Below are 18,196 nucleotides of genomic sequence, written 5' to 3' on the forward strand. Positions count from 1 at the left end.
AAGTACTTATGAAATGCATGAAGTTTGTATTCCTTAAATAAAAAGTTTCTTTGGTGGGAAAAAAAAGTAAACGAGGGTCTGGCGCTGTGGTGTAGCAGGTAAAGCCATTGCCTGCAGTGCCAGCATCCCATATGGGCACTGGTTCAAGTCCCAGCTGCTCCACTTCATATCCAGCTCCCCACTGGTGCACATGGGAAGGTAGCAGAGGATGGCTCAAGAATTTGGACCCCTGCACTCATGTGGGAGACCCAGAAGAAGCTTCTGGCTCCTGGCTTTGGTTTGGCCCAGCTCCAGCAAGTGCAGCCATTTGGGGAGTGACCTAGCAGACTGAAGAAGTCTCTCTCTGTCTCTGCCTCTCTCTCTGTAACTCTGTCTTTCAAATAAATAAATAAAATCTTTTAAGAAACAGTAAATGAAGCATGGTACACAGCAACTTACACCAAGAAGGAAAAAAAAAGTATACTCAATAATGAACAAACAGAAAATATATACTATTTTCTCATTACAGAAAACCATATTGCATGGTACTCATACATTTCAAATACTTAATTTTAACAACTTATAAATGTAACTACTAAATACCTTGAGGGTCCCATGCTAAGTTGTATGTCACAGAACTCAAAAAGAACTGCCCAGTTTTAAGCCACTGACACTTGAGTTGCTGAAACACATAAAAAGAAAAAAGATATGTTTTTTAAAATAATATACAAAAATATCACCATTTTATCATTTTCTTCATCCTAAAACTTTATGGTCTGAAAAACGGATACAACTATTCCACTAGTATTTTCACATACTGTTTTTAAGATAATTTTCAATGGTTCAACTTAATATTTATTCTACCGTATTGAGCTGATTGCCATACCCAAACAAAGCAGGTTCCCTCAGGCTTCCTTCCACTTCAGTAAATACATCCCTATACTTAGGATATTCTTTCCCTCACTTCTGCACCTGCAGACTCCTGTGCTTCTATTCAGAGCTAGCGAAATCATCGCCTCTGCTATGAAGCTTTCTCTAACATGCTGATACCATCTGTGGCATCTTCACATTAGGCCTTACAACAACGATCACAGGAACTGCTGCTTGTCTCTGTGTCCACTCTCCTAATCACAACTATTCAAGGGCAAGAACTTCCTTACATCCTAACAACCTTGCTATCTTCAGTGCTTTTAATAGCTGAGACACACGTTTATTAAAACAAAATAAAAGCACACTACAAAGAAAAGCAAATGATCTTAATCTCAAGGATTCAATATCTAAAAGAAAACTAGATGCAGCTCCCCCAAAAAGTCAACCTATTTGAATTATACAATATATATAATCTACAAGCTTAATTTATATTATATTGAAGCTATTTTCTGTCCTTTTTTCTTAATATTGACATTCTAAAAGGTGACTTGAAGTTTAGAAGTCAACAACCTTGGGGCCTATGCTGTGGCACAGCAGGTTAAAGCCCTGGCCTGAAGTACCAGCATCCCACATGGGTGCCGGTTTGAGTCCCGGCTGCTCTTCTTCCGATCCAGCTCTCTGCTATGGCCTGGGAAAGCAGTAGAAGATGGCCCAAGTCCTTGGGCCCCTGAACCCGTGTGGGCGACCCGGAAGAAGCTCCTGGCTCCTGGCTTCAGATCAGTACAGCTCCAGCCATCGCAGCCATCTGGGGAGTGAACCAGAATATGGAAGACCTCTCTCCCTGTCTCTACCTCTCTCTGTAACTCTTTCAAATAAATAAAATAAATCTTTAAAAAAAAAAAAAAAAAAAAAAAGGTCAACGACCTTCACCATTTGGGCAGGAGTTGTGGCATAGCAGGTTAAGTCGACAGCTTGGGACAGCCACACCCCACGTAGTAATGCCTGGTTGAAGTACCAACTACTCCACAATTCCAATTCAGCCTCCTGTTAATGTCCTGAGAGGCAGCACATGACGAATCAAGTACTTGGTGCCCTGACACCCATGAGTGAGAGCAGAATGAAGTTCCTGGTTCCTGCTTCAGCCTGGCCTACCAAGCTTTCTCTGTCTCTTTATTTGTCATTCTGCTTGTCAAATTAATACTTTTTTTAAAAAAATATCTTTGTCATAAATACAGTATGTTAAAAAATAAAAAAATACAGTATATAGGTTTAAAAAAGTTTATATATTTCTTTGTAGTATACAAATATACAATGTTATTTTGTGGTGGTATATTGCAATGCAAAACCTGTCACCTTAGGTAAGTCACACATTAACTGCTTGGAAAACAGTTTTTCAAATGACAATGTCCTCTCTCTCTACAATATTTTAAAAATATTTTATCATTATTTATGCAAGGTTTCTTCAACACATAGAATCAGAACTTAAAATATAGCTGTAAAACTTGGTATTTCATTATACAAAGTAACTTTTGTATTTTATGATCAGTGAAAATGTTAGTTTTTAAACTCTGCCACTGCTGACCAAAAACAACAATCGCAACAATATTTTTAATACTGCCCAACAAATCCATTAGAGAAATCATGAAAACATGCATAAGTATAGTCATCCTCAATGGTGTTTCCTCTAGTGTTCGAGGAGCAATCTGCAGGATAACCATATAGCAGAAACTGTAGGGACGAGCCCCAGGAATCTGAATTTTTAGCGCATACTCTGGTGACTTTTAAGCACTCCAAAATTTGATATCCATTTCATAACACTGATGCCAACCCCAGTCCCTAAAGTCTACTTACACTGTATCAGGCCCCAGAATCCCTTCCTTACCATGTAGTTCCTCAGTAAAGATTAGCTCATTAAATTAAAGGAGTGACACAAAGGTAAAGTCAGAGCAAGACTTGAATCACAAAGTGAGCTTCAGATGCCCTGCTCTGCTCCTTGCTCTGTGCTTTGGAACAAACACCTACTTTCTTCACTGCTCCAGTGTTAGCGATTGGATTGCTGCGTGTCATGGAAGCAGACCCAGCTTTGGGGCTCTATAGCATCTCCTCCAACCAGTTTTGGAGTATTCTATAGCAATACCATTATAGGAAAGACTAATATTTTAAAGTACACTGTTTGGGGAAATATAAATATTCAAATCTACACATTTAAGCAAAAATATCAAAAACACTTATTTTAATGCATTACATTTAAAAATACACTTTGAAAAAATACTTATATATACACAGTGTTAGCATTCAGATTTAGCATTTGCAGTTCTGATTATCTGCAAGTGCATACAGTCACGTAGAATCTGTGGGAGTCAGCCCTGCAGCTATGTGGAGGAAGCATATTCTGCACAGCCAGAACCACAATGCAAAGGCCCCAAGAGAGGAGGATGACTGAGGAATAGTAAAATGTCAGTGCAGCCTGAGGGGGAACAAAGAGGACAAGAGGAGTGGGAGGCCAGATCTGAGAGGCAGGCAAGTGTGGTGCTGGTGGGCAGAGAGGGTGTACTCCAGTTTAGCACTTTTTGGCATTCAATTTGGAAGAAACAGGGAGCCACTGCAGGGTCATAAGCAGAGAAGGACCATGGGCTGTTTATTGTGAGCAGAGATTGGGGCAGGGATTACAGAACTGGAAACTGAGTTTCACACTCATACTAGTCTGCTAATCTAGACAAGAATTAAGAGTGGTTTAACCCAGGGGACAGATCTCAATACTGAAACAGGTTTCTCAACAGCCTAGGGCTAGATCCTTAGCAACTGTAAAGCACCTACCCAAAAAGCACCAGCCAGCTTCAGCTACTGTTCCAGCCCACTTCTGCCACCTGCTCCTAAGGGTCTCTGCACCTCCAGCACAAGGATTTTAAAGTTAAGTCAACTGAAAAACTGAAACTACAAAAGCTTTTTGAACAAAGTATACTAGATTCCAAAAGTGTACTACTATCAATTGATACTTACACAATTTCTCTTATGAGAATTTATGCCCAGGGGCTCAAAAATACAAACAGCATTGCCATATGAAGCTGCAATCTAAAAAAGAATAGACATGGCATTAATGTTTAGAAACATATAAAATATTATCCCTTTCACAATAATTTATAAGCTAATGACATACAATACAATACCATCATGATATTAAGGGCTCATTTCCTTCCATATGGATGTCTGAACGGTACTGGAATTAAGACTTTCTTCTCTGTTACCAAAAAATTCATGAGCCTTTATTTTACATATCAAATACGAAGTTGATCAATTCAAAGAAATCATCTTTCCTGGGGCCAGCGTTGTGCCGCAGTGGGTAAAGCTGCCACCTGCAGTACAGGCATCCCATATGGATGTTGGTTCAAATGCCGGCTGCTCCACTTCCGATCCAGCTCTCTGCTATGGCCTGGGAAAGCAGTAGAAGCCCAAGTCCTTGGGACCCTGCACCCACGTGGGAGATCCAGAAATAGCTCCTGGCTCCTGGCTTTGATCCAGATCAGCTCTGGCCATTGCGGCCATTTGGGGAGTGAACCAGCAGATGGAAGACCTCTTTCTCTGTCTCTCCCTCTGTCTGTAACTATGCCTCTCAAGTAAATAAATCTTTAAAAAAAATCATCTTTCCTGTGATGATCTTTTCTAAAAAAATTTTTAAGCTTTTTAATATAGAAATAACCGTATTGGGAAAAATACATTTAAATGGTGCATCTTTTTGTCAGAAACTTTGTAATAGAGTGAAGATATAAAAACCATGAAAAGTAAAGAAAGATATCAAATAACAGTCTTAAGAATACATCTGGGGTTGGTGCTGTGGCACAGCAGGTAAAGCTGCCGCCTGCAGTGCCAGCATCCTATATGGGTGCCAGTTCGAGTCCCAGCTGCTCCATTTCCAATCCAGCTTTCTGCTATGGTCTGGAAATGCAATATAAGATGGCCTACACTGGTGTGGGAGACCCAGAAAAGGATGCCAGCTCCTGGCTTCGGACAGGCACAGCTCTGGCCATTGCAGCCATTTGGGGAGTGGACCAGCAGATGGAAGACCTCCCTCCCTACTTCCCTCCCTCTCTCTCTCTCTCTCTGCCTCTGCCTCTCTGTAACTTTCACATAAATAAATAAATCTTTTTTTAAAAAAAAGAATACATCCAATAAAATTGATAAATTATACCACCAAACAAAAAAATACCAACTGGGAAACCATCTAGAAAAAGAAATAGAAAACATGAGCCATGGAAAACCCAAGCAGCCATCTTCTACACCTGTGGGGCTGAGAGCTGATACAGAAGGCTCCGGAGGACTCACACTAGGGATTAGAAACCATAAAGACTTTGTTCCTAGTCACATGCCTGGTAATATGGGGAAAATTCCCTCTGCTTCTGGAAGTTATTTATTTGAAAGGCAGAGTTACAGAGAGAGAGAGAGAAACAAAGAGAGAGAGGTCTTCCATCTGCTGGTTCACTCCCCAAATGGCTGCAACAGCTGGAGTTGGGCCCATTTGGAGCCAGGAGCTTCTTCCAGGTCTCCCATGCGGGTACAGGGTTCCCCAGCACTTGGGCCATCTTCCATTGCTTTCCCAGGCCATGAGCATAGAGCTGGATCAGAAGTGGAGCAGCCAGGACTCGAACTGGCACCCACATGGGATGCTGACACTGCAGGAGGTGGCTTTACTCACTACGCCACAACACCAGCCCCACCTGACCCCATTTTCTAATAATTCCTTGAAAGCAAATTCCCAGTTCACCTTGACAAGAGGGAATCAAACCATCCCTGTGACACCTCTGTACCCTAGGTTAACCTATAAAATTAAATTAGGAGCAGACATCTGGCCCAACAGTTAAGACATCCTTGCCTGGATTACGGTCCTGGCTTCACCTCTAGAATCCAGCTTCCTGCTAATTCACACTCTGGGAGGTAATCGGTTTAGGCCCTGTCACCCCCACTTGGGAGACCTGGATTGATTTCCCAGCTCCTGGCTTATGCTTGGCCTAGCCCCAGGCATCTAGGGTGTGAATCAGCAGATAAGAGCTCTCTTTCCACCTGCAGTTGTGTGTGTGTGTGTGTCTCCATAAATAAATAAGTAAATAAATAAATACATAAATAAATATATAATGTCTGCCAAAAAAGGTCCACTGTGATTTTAGGGCACTCTCATATCAAAAAAAGAATTCTTTACTGCTATCTAATTCTTACATTCTCTACAAGAAAAAGCTTTTAACCCACAATAGTCAGGGAGAAGGTATTTCAAATGTGAACAATCAGGTTCAACATGTCAATGAATAAAGGAATGATGAGCATAACAGGCTAGCACCACGTCTCACACATGAGAAGTTATCACCACAAGGGCTGGAGATAAAGATGCTAAAGGAAGATGGCAATAAAGACAATGAAGAGGTCACAATTTGGCCTTCCTTGCTTTAAATCAGGTCTGAAAAAAAAACAGAAATACAGGTTTTTCTGCTTCCCATGGCTATAAGTACCAATGCCTCTACTTGCAGATCATTTGTTTATTGTAATTATCACTAGCACTAAGAAATTAATTAAAATCTACCTCTGATAACTATCTTACAACTCTAATCAGGTTTAAAGCTACCTTACTTGGCCTAGAGAAAAGACAAATGAAAAATTAATGAGAGGAATCCACCACTCTGTGTTTTCTAAATAAGCATATGTAATTCATAGAGTGAAAACCTGGAAAAAAAATCAGAAAAGCAAGAAACAAGTATAAGTACACACTAGAAAATTCAGTGTTTCTATACTAGGTCAAGTATATCCCTGGGTTGCCAAACACTGGTATATTTATACAAATGTTAAGGTTTGATACAAGCAGTAAAATGTGTCAGGAGAAAAAGTGTAATAAGATAATCATAATTTATCATCTTGTATAAATTTTCATGACTCTTATTTCTTACCACAAGTATGTGATTTAACATAACCTTGACAAAATTATCCAGTTCCCAGTAAAGAACAATTTCTAGAATACTAAAACTATTTAAATTACTATAATTGCAGGTAAATTTTTCAATTTTTTTTTTTTTTTGACAGGCAGAGTGGACAGTGAGAGAGAGAGACAGAGAGAAAGGTCTTCCTTTGCCCTTTGCCGTTGGTTCACCCTCCAATGGCCGCCGCGGCCAGTACACCGCACTGATCCAAAGGCAGGAGCCAGGTGCTTATCCTGGTCTCCCATGGGGTGGAGGGCCCAAGCACTTGGGCCATCCTCCACCGCACTCCCTGGCCACAGCAGAGAGCTGGCCTGGAAGAGGGGCAACTGGGACAGAATCTGGCGCCCCGACCGGGACTAGAACCTGGTGTGCCGGCGCCACAAGGCAGAGGATTAGCCTAGTGAGCCACGGCGCTGGCCCCAATTTTATATTCTTATAGAGATATACAACTCTATTACATAATATTGGCCTTACTGAATTGCTGGAAAATACAGCAAATATGATATATATACTTTACACACAACCAAAATTTGTGATGTATTATGTTTAAAACTTTGAGGGAGAGGCACATAAGGTGAAATTTTAACTATTTCAAAATACATTCTCTGTTTTAAAGTCTGAATGTACTGAAAGAATCTTGACTCATCAAGTAAATATTCAAGTACCTACTATATGATAAGTATGATATTAGACACTAACAACTTGCTAAATCTCTTGATTAAAATTTGATATCATTTGCAGGACATAAGGGGTGCTAGATGAGAGAAGATAAAAAGTTTACTTCCTAAACCCTACTTGCTTAACGTCTGTTAGAATTATCAACTGGTAAAAAATTCCTAAGCTAGGATTGTGAAGTCTAGAGATCTTTTGAGATCGTGTACACCTGTCAGACAATTAAGTAACACATTAGCTCAACAGCACTTTGCAATTTGCATACATCACAACTCCTGCCATTAGCCATCTAAGAAAGGTATATTAAGAAATTGTAGACAAACTGTGCATAAAATGATAATATTCTGAAACTATTAAATATATAAAAATGACATTTAATAAAGTAGTTAAATTCCTTACTCTTCCTTGTTGGTTAGAACACTCCACACAGCTGACTTGGATGTTTCCATGCTTAGCACCAGGAATGATCTGCACACATTCAAAGTCATTTGCCAAAATAACAATATCACAGCCTGATCCATATGCCTAAAGAGAAAAGTTTTAAAACATGTAAGATTCATCACTTTGAAATTATTATAATACTTTATTTTAGATTTTGTTGCCATTATAAAGTGTACCACAACATATTTTATTAAACACTTAATGTAAGATTATCAATTTCTAAATAAGAACATTCAAAAGTCACATTAAAAAAACGATGACAGTCCATGCATTATCAATCAACTCCTACCATCAAGAAAAGGTCTCTTTCAGTTTTAAACACTGTAACCTCAGTCCCTGTAGGTCATAAATCACTCTGTTTAGAGTCTCTCCAAAGCTCCTTTCAGAAAGCTCTAAAGAATGAAACCTATGAAGGTTTGAAAACAATAAAGCATTTAAGACTGCAATTGTGTTCCCAGGGTTCAAATCAGGCTTAAGAAAGATGAAGACAGAAATCAGACATGCATTTTCCAACACAATCCCACATGGTTTAAAGAGCCAGCTAAATAGACATGAAAACCAAAGGCAGAATTATATGTGCCAAGGGAAGGACTGAAAAAACTTCTCAACAGTGCAAGTGAACCCATGCTAACTACCCCTCATCTCAACCTCACCAGGCACGACAGAGAAAGGAAACCAACCCAAAATAGCTTAAATAAAAACAAACTTAGATTTACATAAAATCTGAGGCAAATATAACTATATGGTTAATACACAATTAAACTATTACAAAAAATCCCTTCTTCAAAATAACTGTCATGTGCAAAACCACATATTTCTTCCTATTGCCACATCTCTTGGTATATGCTATTCCTGTTTTGCAACTCTGTGAATTTTATGATGACATAAGGGGCAGAGGGTGGGGATAATTTTTTCTTTCAAACTCTACTTATGATCAAATATTCTAAATGACTTTACACCTAATTTTCAAATGAAAAGTCTCATTAAAAGCAATGGTGGAGATGGTTTAAATGAAATTTATAATTACTCAACGATTACTCAATCTTAAGAGCGAGCTCTGAGATTACGTTCCATTTTTCCCACACCCCTGAACCTAGTTTTACCAGAGGAAGAATTTCTGGTGCAGGAGGAAGAGGGGGTGCTTGCCGAGACTATAAGCAAATAGTCAAATTCCCCCAGAGCAGCGGCTTTGTATTAGGAAAAGAATACTATTTGACCCCTACACACAGTTAAGGCCCCAAAAAAGAGGAAGAGTGATAGGAAAACTCCCTTTCCTCCCATTCATGTGGGAGGATTTTTTGAGAGGACTGAATAGTCTCTGGCAATAAAGAATAAATATTTAACATTAATAACTCATAAGAGATAATCCTATAGTATAAACCCTTAAGCCAAAGAAACACTTTAAAAATATTAATGCTCATCTGTTCTAGTCTTATTTTTGGAGATCAAACCCATCCTAATATGAAAAGGAAAGACAGCCTCTGCCTTTATAGTGAAAATGAAGAGTTTTCAACCTTAGGTCTAATGGGCCTAAATCACAGATGAGCTCAGGTCTCTGAAGCCCTGAAAATTACACTTACTTATTTTTAGTAATTTCTGTTTATTTGAGAGGCAGAGAGCTCCCATCTGCTGGTTCACTCTCCAAACGTCCACAAAGGCCAGAGCTGAAGCCAGGAGCCAGGAATTTAATCTAGCTCCTCAATGTGGGTGGCAGGAACCCAATTACTTAAGCCATCACCTGCTGCCTCCCTGGGTCCACAATAGCTAGACCCTGGAATCAGGAGCAGAGCTGGGACCTGAACCCAGGCATTCCGATATGGGATGAGGGTATCTCAACTGGCATATTAACTACTCAGAAAATCACCTCCCCTTGAAATTATATTTGCAGTCACACAAAGATCCTAGCGTTCATCAGTTTCTCTAAGAGAATTTCTTCCTTAGACAAAGTGCAGGGTTTGCCATAATATCCCGTAAGAATTATATGGGAGCTAAAAACTTGAATATTTGCTATCACCAAGGTTCTTTTCAATGTTTTTAGCTGTGATATCAAAAATTTTTTAAACTCTGATAATGTCTTACTTTTTTATTTATTTATGTATTTGCAAGTCAGAGTTACACAGAGGAGAGGCAGAGAGAGAGAGAGAGAGAGAGAGAGAGATCTTCCATCCAATAGTTCACTCCCAAATTGGCTGCAATGACTGGAGCTGTGCCAATCCAAAGCCAGGAGCCAGGAGCGTCTTCAGGGTCTCCTATGTGGTTGCAGGGACCCAAGCACTTGGGCCATCCTCTACTGCTTTTTGAGGCCATAGCAGAGAGCTGGATTAGAAGAGGAGCAGCCGGGACTAGAACCAGCGCCCATATGGGATACCAGCACTTCAGGACAGGGTGTTAACCAGCTGCACCACAGCGCTGGCCCCAGATATCAAAATTTCGTAAGAGCATTATTGACACCAAAAAGGTGATCCTCTTCCTTTACCTTAATAAAATGCACCAACACTTGATGAGAAAAACTTAAATATCATTTCCTAAAGTCATAAAATACAGTGAAATAACATACTATATTATCATAATAATGCTACTGCTGCCTGCTATAGTGGGTTTAATGTTAATGTCATGTGAACCATGATTAAATGCATCTGACTCATTGTCTTCTCCAAGTTTTATACATAATTGCCTTGACTACACTATTTTCAGAAAAGAAAATTAATATTCTAATTCCAAAAACTCTTTTCTGAACTCTCAGATTTCCTTTATGCCACAAATAAAAATATAAAGAAATAAAAAAAATTCAATAAATCTTATACCAACAAGATCTTTCCTATGAGAACACAGAGTATAAATATATTTGAATTTCCTGAAGAATAGTAGGGTACTTTAACATCCTGTAAGGCCAGAATTCAAGACCACTGACAACTGGTAACAGAAGTGTCTAAATTTAAAAAGACAAAGATTGACAAATCAAGGAGTATCATGCGTGGTGAGAGGTTTGTCTAATTTAACGTGGTATTATAATCTTACTAGAATTCTCTACCAAAAAATGTAACTGTTCAACTCCCACTGTGCCTTCAGGTGAGTTTTGATTCATGTAAATATGTTCACTTTTCTGCAAATGAGGGCACATGCTATTAAAAGTTAGAAAAATAATTACCAGAAACATGTACCATTTATTAAAAGCCTACTGGGTGACAAGTATTTTACTATTCTTAGTTGTTTTTTCAAAACAGTAACCATTCTAAAAGTTGACTATTAATCTTAATTTAATATGAGGAAACGAGGGCTGGTGCTGTGGTGTAGCAGCCTATGGGTGCCGGTTCAAGTTCCAGCTGCTCCTCTTCCAATCCAGCTCTCTGCTATGGCCTCAGAAAGCAGCAGAGGAGGGCCCAAGCACTGCAACCACATAGGAGACCCTGAAGAAGCTCCTGGCTCCTGGCTTCAGATCGGCCCAGCCCCAGCCATTGTGGCAATTTGGGGAGTTGAACCAACGGTTGGAAGACCTTTCTCTTTGTTTCTCCCTCTCTTTGCAACTCTACCTCTCAAATAAATAAATTTAAAATATATATACACATTTGTATATATACATATATATAAGGAAATACACACACACACACACACACACACGGAAATGGATGTTCCTAGGATTTCATCAAATTCCTAAGTAAATTCCTAAGTCACAAGATAAAGACCTGGGATTCAGGTATCCTTACACTGTAATTTTAGTTTTTTTCCCCACTTCACAAATGACTATTTTTTTATCATTTTATTTTCCATTGCTCAAATGCTTGCTCTCCTCATTGACTAATTCCATAAACTCATTTAAATTCTTCAATTCTGCTGGGATCATTATTCTACAAACAAAAAGATAAAGAGAAGACAGGATTGTCTAGCCTTTGATGGCTACTTATTTATATTACGTAACTATTAAAATAGTATTAAGAAGCCAATATTAATCTATGAAAAATATGTTACAACCTAGAAGATAAAGCCCAAATTTAAAAGCCCAGGAAGATACTCTGATCTCTTTATTTCATCATCTAATTAAAATCCTAACCCCTCATGATTTTCTGAAAATTTAATTATTAATTTTTAAAGGTCAAATGGGTTTCCTTATTGAATAGATCTCCAAACTAGAAATTCCATATATTATTTATCCATCAAAGCCATCCACAAGCTAGGTAAGATATTTAAAGTGCTTCATGTTTTCAAACAGGATTTTCTGTTTTTATACAGAGAACAGCACATATACTACATTTTAAAAATGTTAAATAGGAAAACTAAGTCACCTTCTTGTCCTCAACTACCCTCCTCATTCCGAAAGAGTAATAAGTTAACAGTGCTAAGGACCCTTCCTGAAATGTTCTGTGTATACAAGTTTCATTACGTAGAAATCATCTTTAACATAAATTGCATCATTCAATACTTTAACTGTGCAACTTCTTTTCTGCTTAATTAACAACGTATCTTTTTTTGAAATATTTATTTGAAAGTCAGAGTTAGAGAGAGAGAAGGATCTTCCATCCACTGGTTTACTCCCCAATTGGCTACAACAACTGGAGCTGCGCCAATCCAAAACCAGGAGCCAGGAGCTTCTTCCAGGTCTCCCACGTGGATGCAGGGGCCCAAGGGCTTGGGCCATCTTCTACTGCTTTCCCAGGCCATAGCAGAAAGCTTGATCAGAAGTGGAGCAGCCAGGACTAGAACCAGTGCCCATATGGGAGGCCGGCACTGCAGGCGGTGGCTTTACCTGCTATGCCTCAGTGCCAGCAGCAACAATGTATCTTGCATATAGGTACATACCGGCATATGAAGGGCACAGAAGTATTTATTTCAACCTTTTTTTTTTTTTTTTTTTTGAAAGGCAGAGTGACAGAGGGATAACCAGAAAAAAAGAAACAGAGAGAAAGATAACTTCCATCAATCTGGCTGATTTCCTAAACAAACACAACAGCCAGGGCTGGCCAGGCCAAAGCCAGGACCCAGGAACTCTAAGTCTCCCACGAGGAAGGCAGGGACATAAGTACTTGAGTCATCATCTGCTGTCTCCATGGGTACACATTAACAGAAAGCTAGATCGGAAGTGGAGAGTAGCCAGACCTCAATTCAGGCACTTTGATATGGGATGCAACAATGGCCCAACCCAGGGCACCACAATACTGTCTCTCATTTTTCTTAGCATTTGCACAGTACTCCATTCTGTGGCCTTGCCATAATTCATTTAGGTTGTTTCCAGTCTCTTACTATTCCAAACAATGCTTTGGTGAACATCTATGTATATATATATTATGTACATATGTGCAAGCATAAATTCTAAAATATAATTAGTTAAATCAGTAATTAAAACTGCTACTGTAAACTGCCCTCCAAAAGGATTACATGCCTGTGTGTAATAGTACCTGTTTCTCTACTTCCTCACTAATTAATCATTATCCCATACTTTACTCTTTCCAACTCAACTCTGGCATGCCTTGCCTGTTGTAATTTGCATTATTACAAGGTGAGTTAAGCATCTTTTCATGTATTTACGAGCTATTTATATTTTTTCTCTGCAAACTGACTACTCATATTATTGGTCCATTTTACTTTCTATAAGTTTCCACTCCTAAAGGCAACTCCTTATCATTACTAATTACTGCCCACCACTACCACCCCTGAAACAAATAAAACTTCTATCATTCAGATATAAAGCAGCAAGGGGGTAGCATTTGATTAAGCTCTTCTTTCTACATGACTGAGAACACTCCGTTCTGGTAAGATTCAGTCATTCTAGCATCCTAAAGTCCACTCAAGAATGCTGAATGAGCAAAATAAATGAGAAAGAAACAAAGTAGTATACAAGAATCTTAGAGTTTAACCTAAATTAATGATGAGTGAAACAATGTCAGAAATAATGTAATAATGACTGCTTGTGTGGCAACGAGAAGCATCAGTCCTGTGAGAAACTCCCCACATCAGGAAATGCAGACCTAACAGAATACCTCTAAGTAGCTCAAGTAATAAAAACAAGGCTGCAACTGCTATGTTGCATGGAAAGTAAGACAAAGCTTGGATACATATATGCAAAAAAAAAAAAAAAAAAAACAACCTGTGACCAGAAAAAAAAAAGGTGTAAGAAAATACTATGTTTGTGATTAAGTGGCAAAGACAAAATGGCTTTTTATTTCTTCCTTCAAAAAAGCAACAACTTTCTTAATTAAAGTTACAATGTTAACCTTTAATTAAAAAATAATTTTGGGGTCAGTGTTATGGTATAGCAGATAAAGCCACTGCCTGTGACACTAGCATCCCATATAGGCACCCGTTTGTATCCTGGCTGCTCCATTTCCAGTCCGGCTCTCTGCTAAAGGCCTGGGAAAGTAATGGAAGATGGCCCAAGTCCTTGGGCCCCTGCACCTACTTGGGAGGCCCAGAAGAAGCTCCTGGCTTCTGCCCAGTCCAGCATTGGCCGTGGCAGCCACCTGGGGAGTAAACCAGTGGATGAAGAGTCCTGTCTCTCTCCCTGCTTTCCCTCTCTCTCTCTCTACCTGACTTTCAAACAAACAAATAATTTAAAGAAATAATAATTTTGATATTAGCCAATTTTGATAACTAACAAACTAGATGCATAAGTAACAAATTTGTAAATACTAAGCTACAGAGAAAGCAGCCTCATGGACTGGCTAGCATGAATAAAAACCAAGAGTCACCTTTCAGCCTTAGCCTCACTCTAAAATTTGGGGTGTGTAATAAAATTTGCCTCATAAAGAATAAGGAAGTAAACTACAACTTTTTAAAATGACTACAATTGTGGCCGTGGCTCACTAGGCTAATCCTCCACCTTGCGGCGCCAGCACACCAGGTTCTAGTCCCGGTTGGGGCGCCAGATTCTGTCCCGGTTGCCCCTTCCAGGCCAGCTCTCTGCTATGGCCCGGGAGGGCAGTGGAGGATGGCCCAAGTGCTTGGGCCCTGCACCCCATGGGAGACCAGGAGAAGCACCTGGCTCCTGCCATCGGATCAGCGCGGTGTGCCGGCCGCAGCGCACCGGCCACAGCGGCCATTGGAGGGTGAACCAACAGCAAAGGAAGACCTTTCTCTCTCTCTCTCTCTCTCTCACTGTCCACTCTGCCTGTCAAAAAATAAATAAATAAATAAAATAAAAAAATGACTACAATTGTAAAGCAAGAGAAAGAACATTTTGCAGATATTTACAAATAGGAAAAATAAGTAACTCAACATTTTTTGTTTCTTCATTTGTCCATAACACATTTTACATTTGAAAGAGTTTTAAAGTTACTAGTACACTATGTAATATATAGAAATATTAATATGTAATGTTTATGACAATCTCAAATTATTTTCTAACTACTGGAAATTTCCAGTGAACCATTTAAACTAAATGTTGACTTTTGAGAGACATGGTCCTAGACGGTGCTTTTTTTCAAATGTGCTCAAATAACATGATTAAATATCAAATCATGATTGAGCTTCCAATACTTTTACTATGATGGAAAAAAACACAGTCCTGAAATTCTAGAGGTGCTAACAACGACTATAACAGACAAATCACAATCTCTCTACAGATGTCTTCAATAGCTAAATGAATGATTTTGACTAGATCACTTCCAAGACCCTTTCCATTTTGAGCCTGTAATTCTGTAACTGTGCACAGATGTGCTTCAAAAAGCCTACAAAAGCGAAATAATCCAGCGCCCATTATTTTGCACAGAGCTCTAAGTAAGTGGGCACAATGTGTCCTTTATCTTGTGACTTTTCCGTCTTACAGCTGGCCAGACTAGAGGACGGTCTAGAATAACGAGCAGGGGATAACAGCGAACTGCAAAAGCTCAGGCAATCAAAGTCCACCCTGGGAATTTAAACCAAAATATCCAAAGTTAACAGACAGAGTTGAGCTGAGAATGCATACTCTGGACTCAAGCAGCTGTTAAGAACCATGTGCAATTTGAAGCTGAACCCACTGCTATGATAAGCTATTGAGTCAAGTGCACAAAGACAACAAAGAACCCATGAGGAAACAAGTATATAGAACCCCTAGGAGAAGGCAATTGATTCTACCAGCTTTCTAGTTCCAGTAACTCTGAATCCCAATTACCCTTCCTTGATGGTTTCTTGTATATCCTGAAATAAATGTTACTTTTACTTGAATACAGATGCTTCTTTCCCTGACCCAAACCAAAACAGGTACAAAGACTGGAGATATTCACAGCAGAGCATCAAAGAAAATGAGGAATTTGGAGCTGGTGTTGTAGTACAGAGGGTTAAGCCACCACATGTGGTTCTGGCATTCCACATGGGAGCAAAAGTCTGAATCTCAGCTGCTCCACTTCAGATCCAGCTCCTTAGTAATATTCCAGGGAAAGCAGCAAAAAATGGCCCAAGTACTTGGGCCCCTGCCACCCACATGGAAGACCTTGGATGGGGTTCTGGGCTCCTGGCTGTGGCCTGGACAGTCCCGCCTATTGCAACCATTTGGAGAGTAAATCAGGGGAGAAAAGATCTCCCTCCTGTTCCTCTATCATTCTGCCTTTCAAATAAATCTCTGAAGGAAAGAAAGAGAAAATACAGAATTAGCCAAGACATTAGAGTAGGGAATGCAATGATAATGCTAAGATGGAAAGCTAGCAAAACAGCATGTATAATAGTGATAGTTACTAAAACAGTCATTTGTGATCACTGGAGACCCAGACTATACACCCAGAGAGAGTAAGGTTTTTAAGCACTAGGTATCTTTTAGCCTTCAATAAAGAGTAGCAAAAAGTCATGAGCAAGAGTATAATGCACCTGTCTCTCATATACACTAGTGCAGTATAAAATCATACAACTTTCCTGGAAAATAATCTAGTAACATGAATTAAGAGACTACAGAGAAATTAAAGGATTTGATTCTCTATTTCTAGGCCTCTATCCTAAAACATCCAGACATGCAAAGATTATCAGCACTAATATGTTTACTGCAGCATTATATAAATGCAATTTTTTAAAATGTTAATGATCTACACTTTCCATAGTGGAAAATCACACTTGATCATGTCAAGCACATAGTTCATCTTATAGGCCTTTCTAGGAAAGGCTACCCACCCACAGTCCGTCTGAAAGGGCAGCCCTAACAGACCACATGACCAGTATCCACCGCATATGACTGACTGTAACAAGGACAGACACTTGATCTCAAAGGCCAAGAATGTAAGACAAAAAGCTGTGGGCTGCTGGTGCTACGGCTCACTAGGCTAATCCTCTGCCTGCGGCGCTGGCACCCGGGGTTCTAGTCCCGGTAGGGGTGCCAGTTCTGTCCCCATTGCTCCTCTTCCAGTCCAGCTCTCTGCTGTGGCCCGGGAGTGCAGCAGAGGATGGCCCAGGTGCTTGGGCCCTGCACCCACACGGGAGACCAGGAGGAAGCACCTGGCTCCTGGCTTCAGATCGGCGCAGTGCGCCAGCCATAGCAGCCATTTGGGGGGTGAACCAACGGAAGGAAGACCTTTCTCTCTGTCTCTCTCACTGTCTAACTCTGCCTATCCAAAAAAAAAAAAAAAAAAAAAGCTATGGGCTGGGCTGGCCAGCAACCTATGACAAGCCCTAGCTTGAAAAAATGAGCTAGGCTGCTGTGTTTCTCCCCATCTCATCCCACTCAAAATGGGCCTCAACTGTTCCTGCACTGCTGACTGCTGGGTCCTTAAATGCAGGGTGAACAGCACCTCCTGCAAGTAAGGCTCCTTCCTGTGCCTGATGTCAAAAGAGCCCAGCTGCCAGATACCAATATGACCCACTTGCTATATTCCTTTTCCACATTACATGTGAATGATGGCAAAGTCACTGACTTGAAGGGGAAAATGACAGTGAGCTAGGCCAGATTCCTTGATATTCAGCAAGAAAACAGAAAGAAATCTAACAGGCAGTTAACAGGCAACAAAGTCAAAAGAGCTTTATGTGCACAGAGGGCAGATCAGTCACTGGCTTTCATGCAAGCCACTCTCAAGTGACCTAATACCAATGAAGAGAGGCACAGAAAAGCACACAGTCCACTGGAGACAGAGGAACCAGTCCACAGGACTGACCAAGCTCCTAACACCTGAGGTCCAGCTGGACTACAACTTGTGTTACAAGATTACTGGAAGATCCATCTACTACTTCTTCAACTTACAATAATTCTGCCAACTCTAAGCTACCCTGGCTTGACTAGCTCCATTTTAACTCTTTATTCAAGTCAACAAATTATTGAGCATTACTCTGAACCAGGGACACAGAACATCGTGAGGCAGAAAACACGGACAGCGTCCCTAACCTATGGG

At 40.0% G+C, this 18,196-nt stretch overlaps 1 protein-coding gene across 4 annotated transcripts in view; it reads right to left on the reverse strand.

Annotated features, from left to right (window-relative positions):
* The window catches only part of DMXL2 (Dmx like 2), a 176,447-nt gene that overhangs the window by 133,462 nt on the left and 24,789 nt on the right, over nucleotides 1–18,196 (reverse strand). For all 4 annotated transcript variants that reach the window (XM_008269002.5, XM_051821996.3, XM_051821997.3 and 1 more), the window contains exons 2-4: nucleotides 7,878–8,003; nucleotides 3,850–3,921; nucleotides 583–661 (exon numbers count right to left, since the gene is read on the reverse strand). In XM_008269002.5, coding sequence (XP_008267224.4) covers nucleotides 583–661; nucleotides 3,850–3,921; nucleotides 7,878–8,003 — 277 coding nt within the window. The remainder of the gene's footprint in view (nucleotides 1–582; nucleotides 662–3,849; nucleotides 3,922–7,877; nucleotides 8,004–18,196) is intronic.

The sequence above is a fragment of the Oryctolagus cuniculus genome, chromosome 12 (assembly GCF_051225735.1).
Source record: "Oryctolagus cuniculus isolate XC-2025 breed Fujian yellow rabbit chromosome 12, ASM5122573v1, whole genome shotgun sequence".
NCBI classification, from domain to species: domain Eukaryota; kingdom Metazoa; phylum Chordata; class Mammalia; order Lagomorpha; family Leporidae; genus Oryctolagus; species Oryctolagus cuniculus.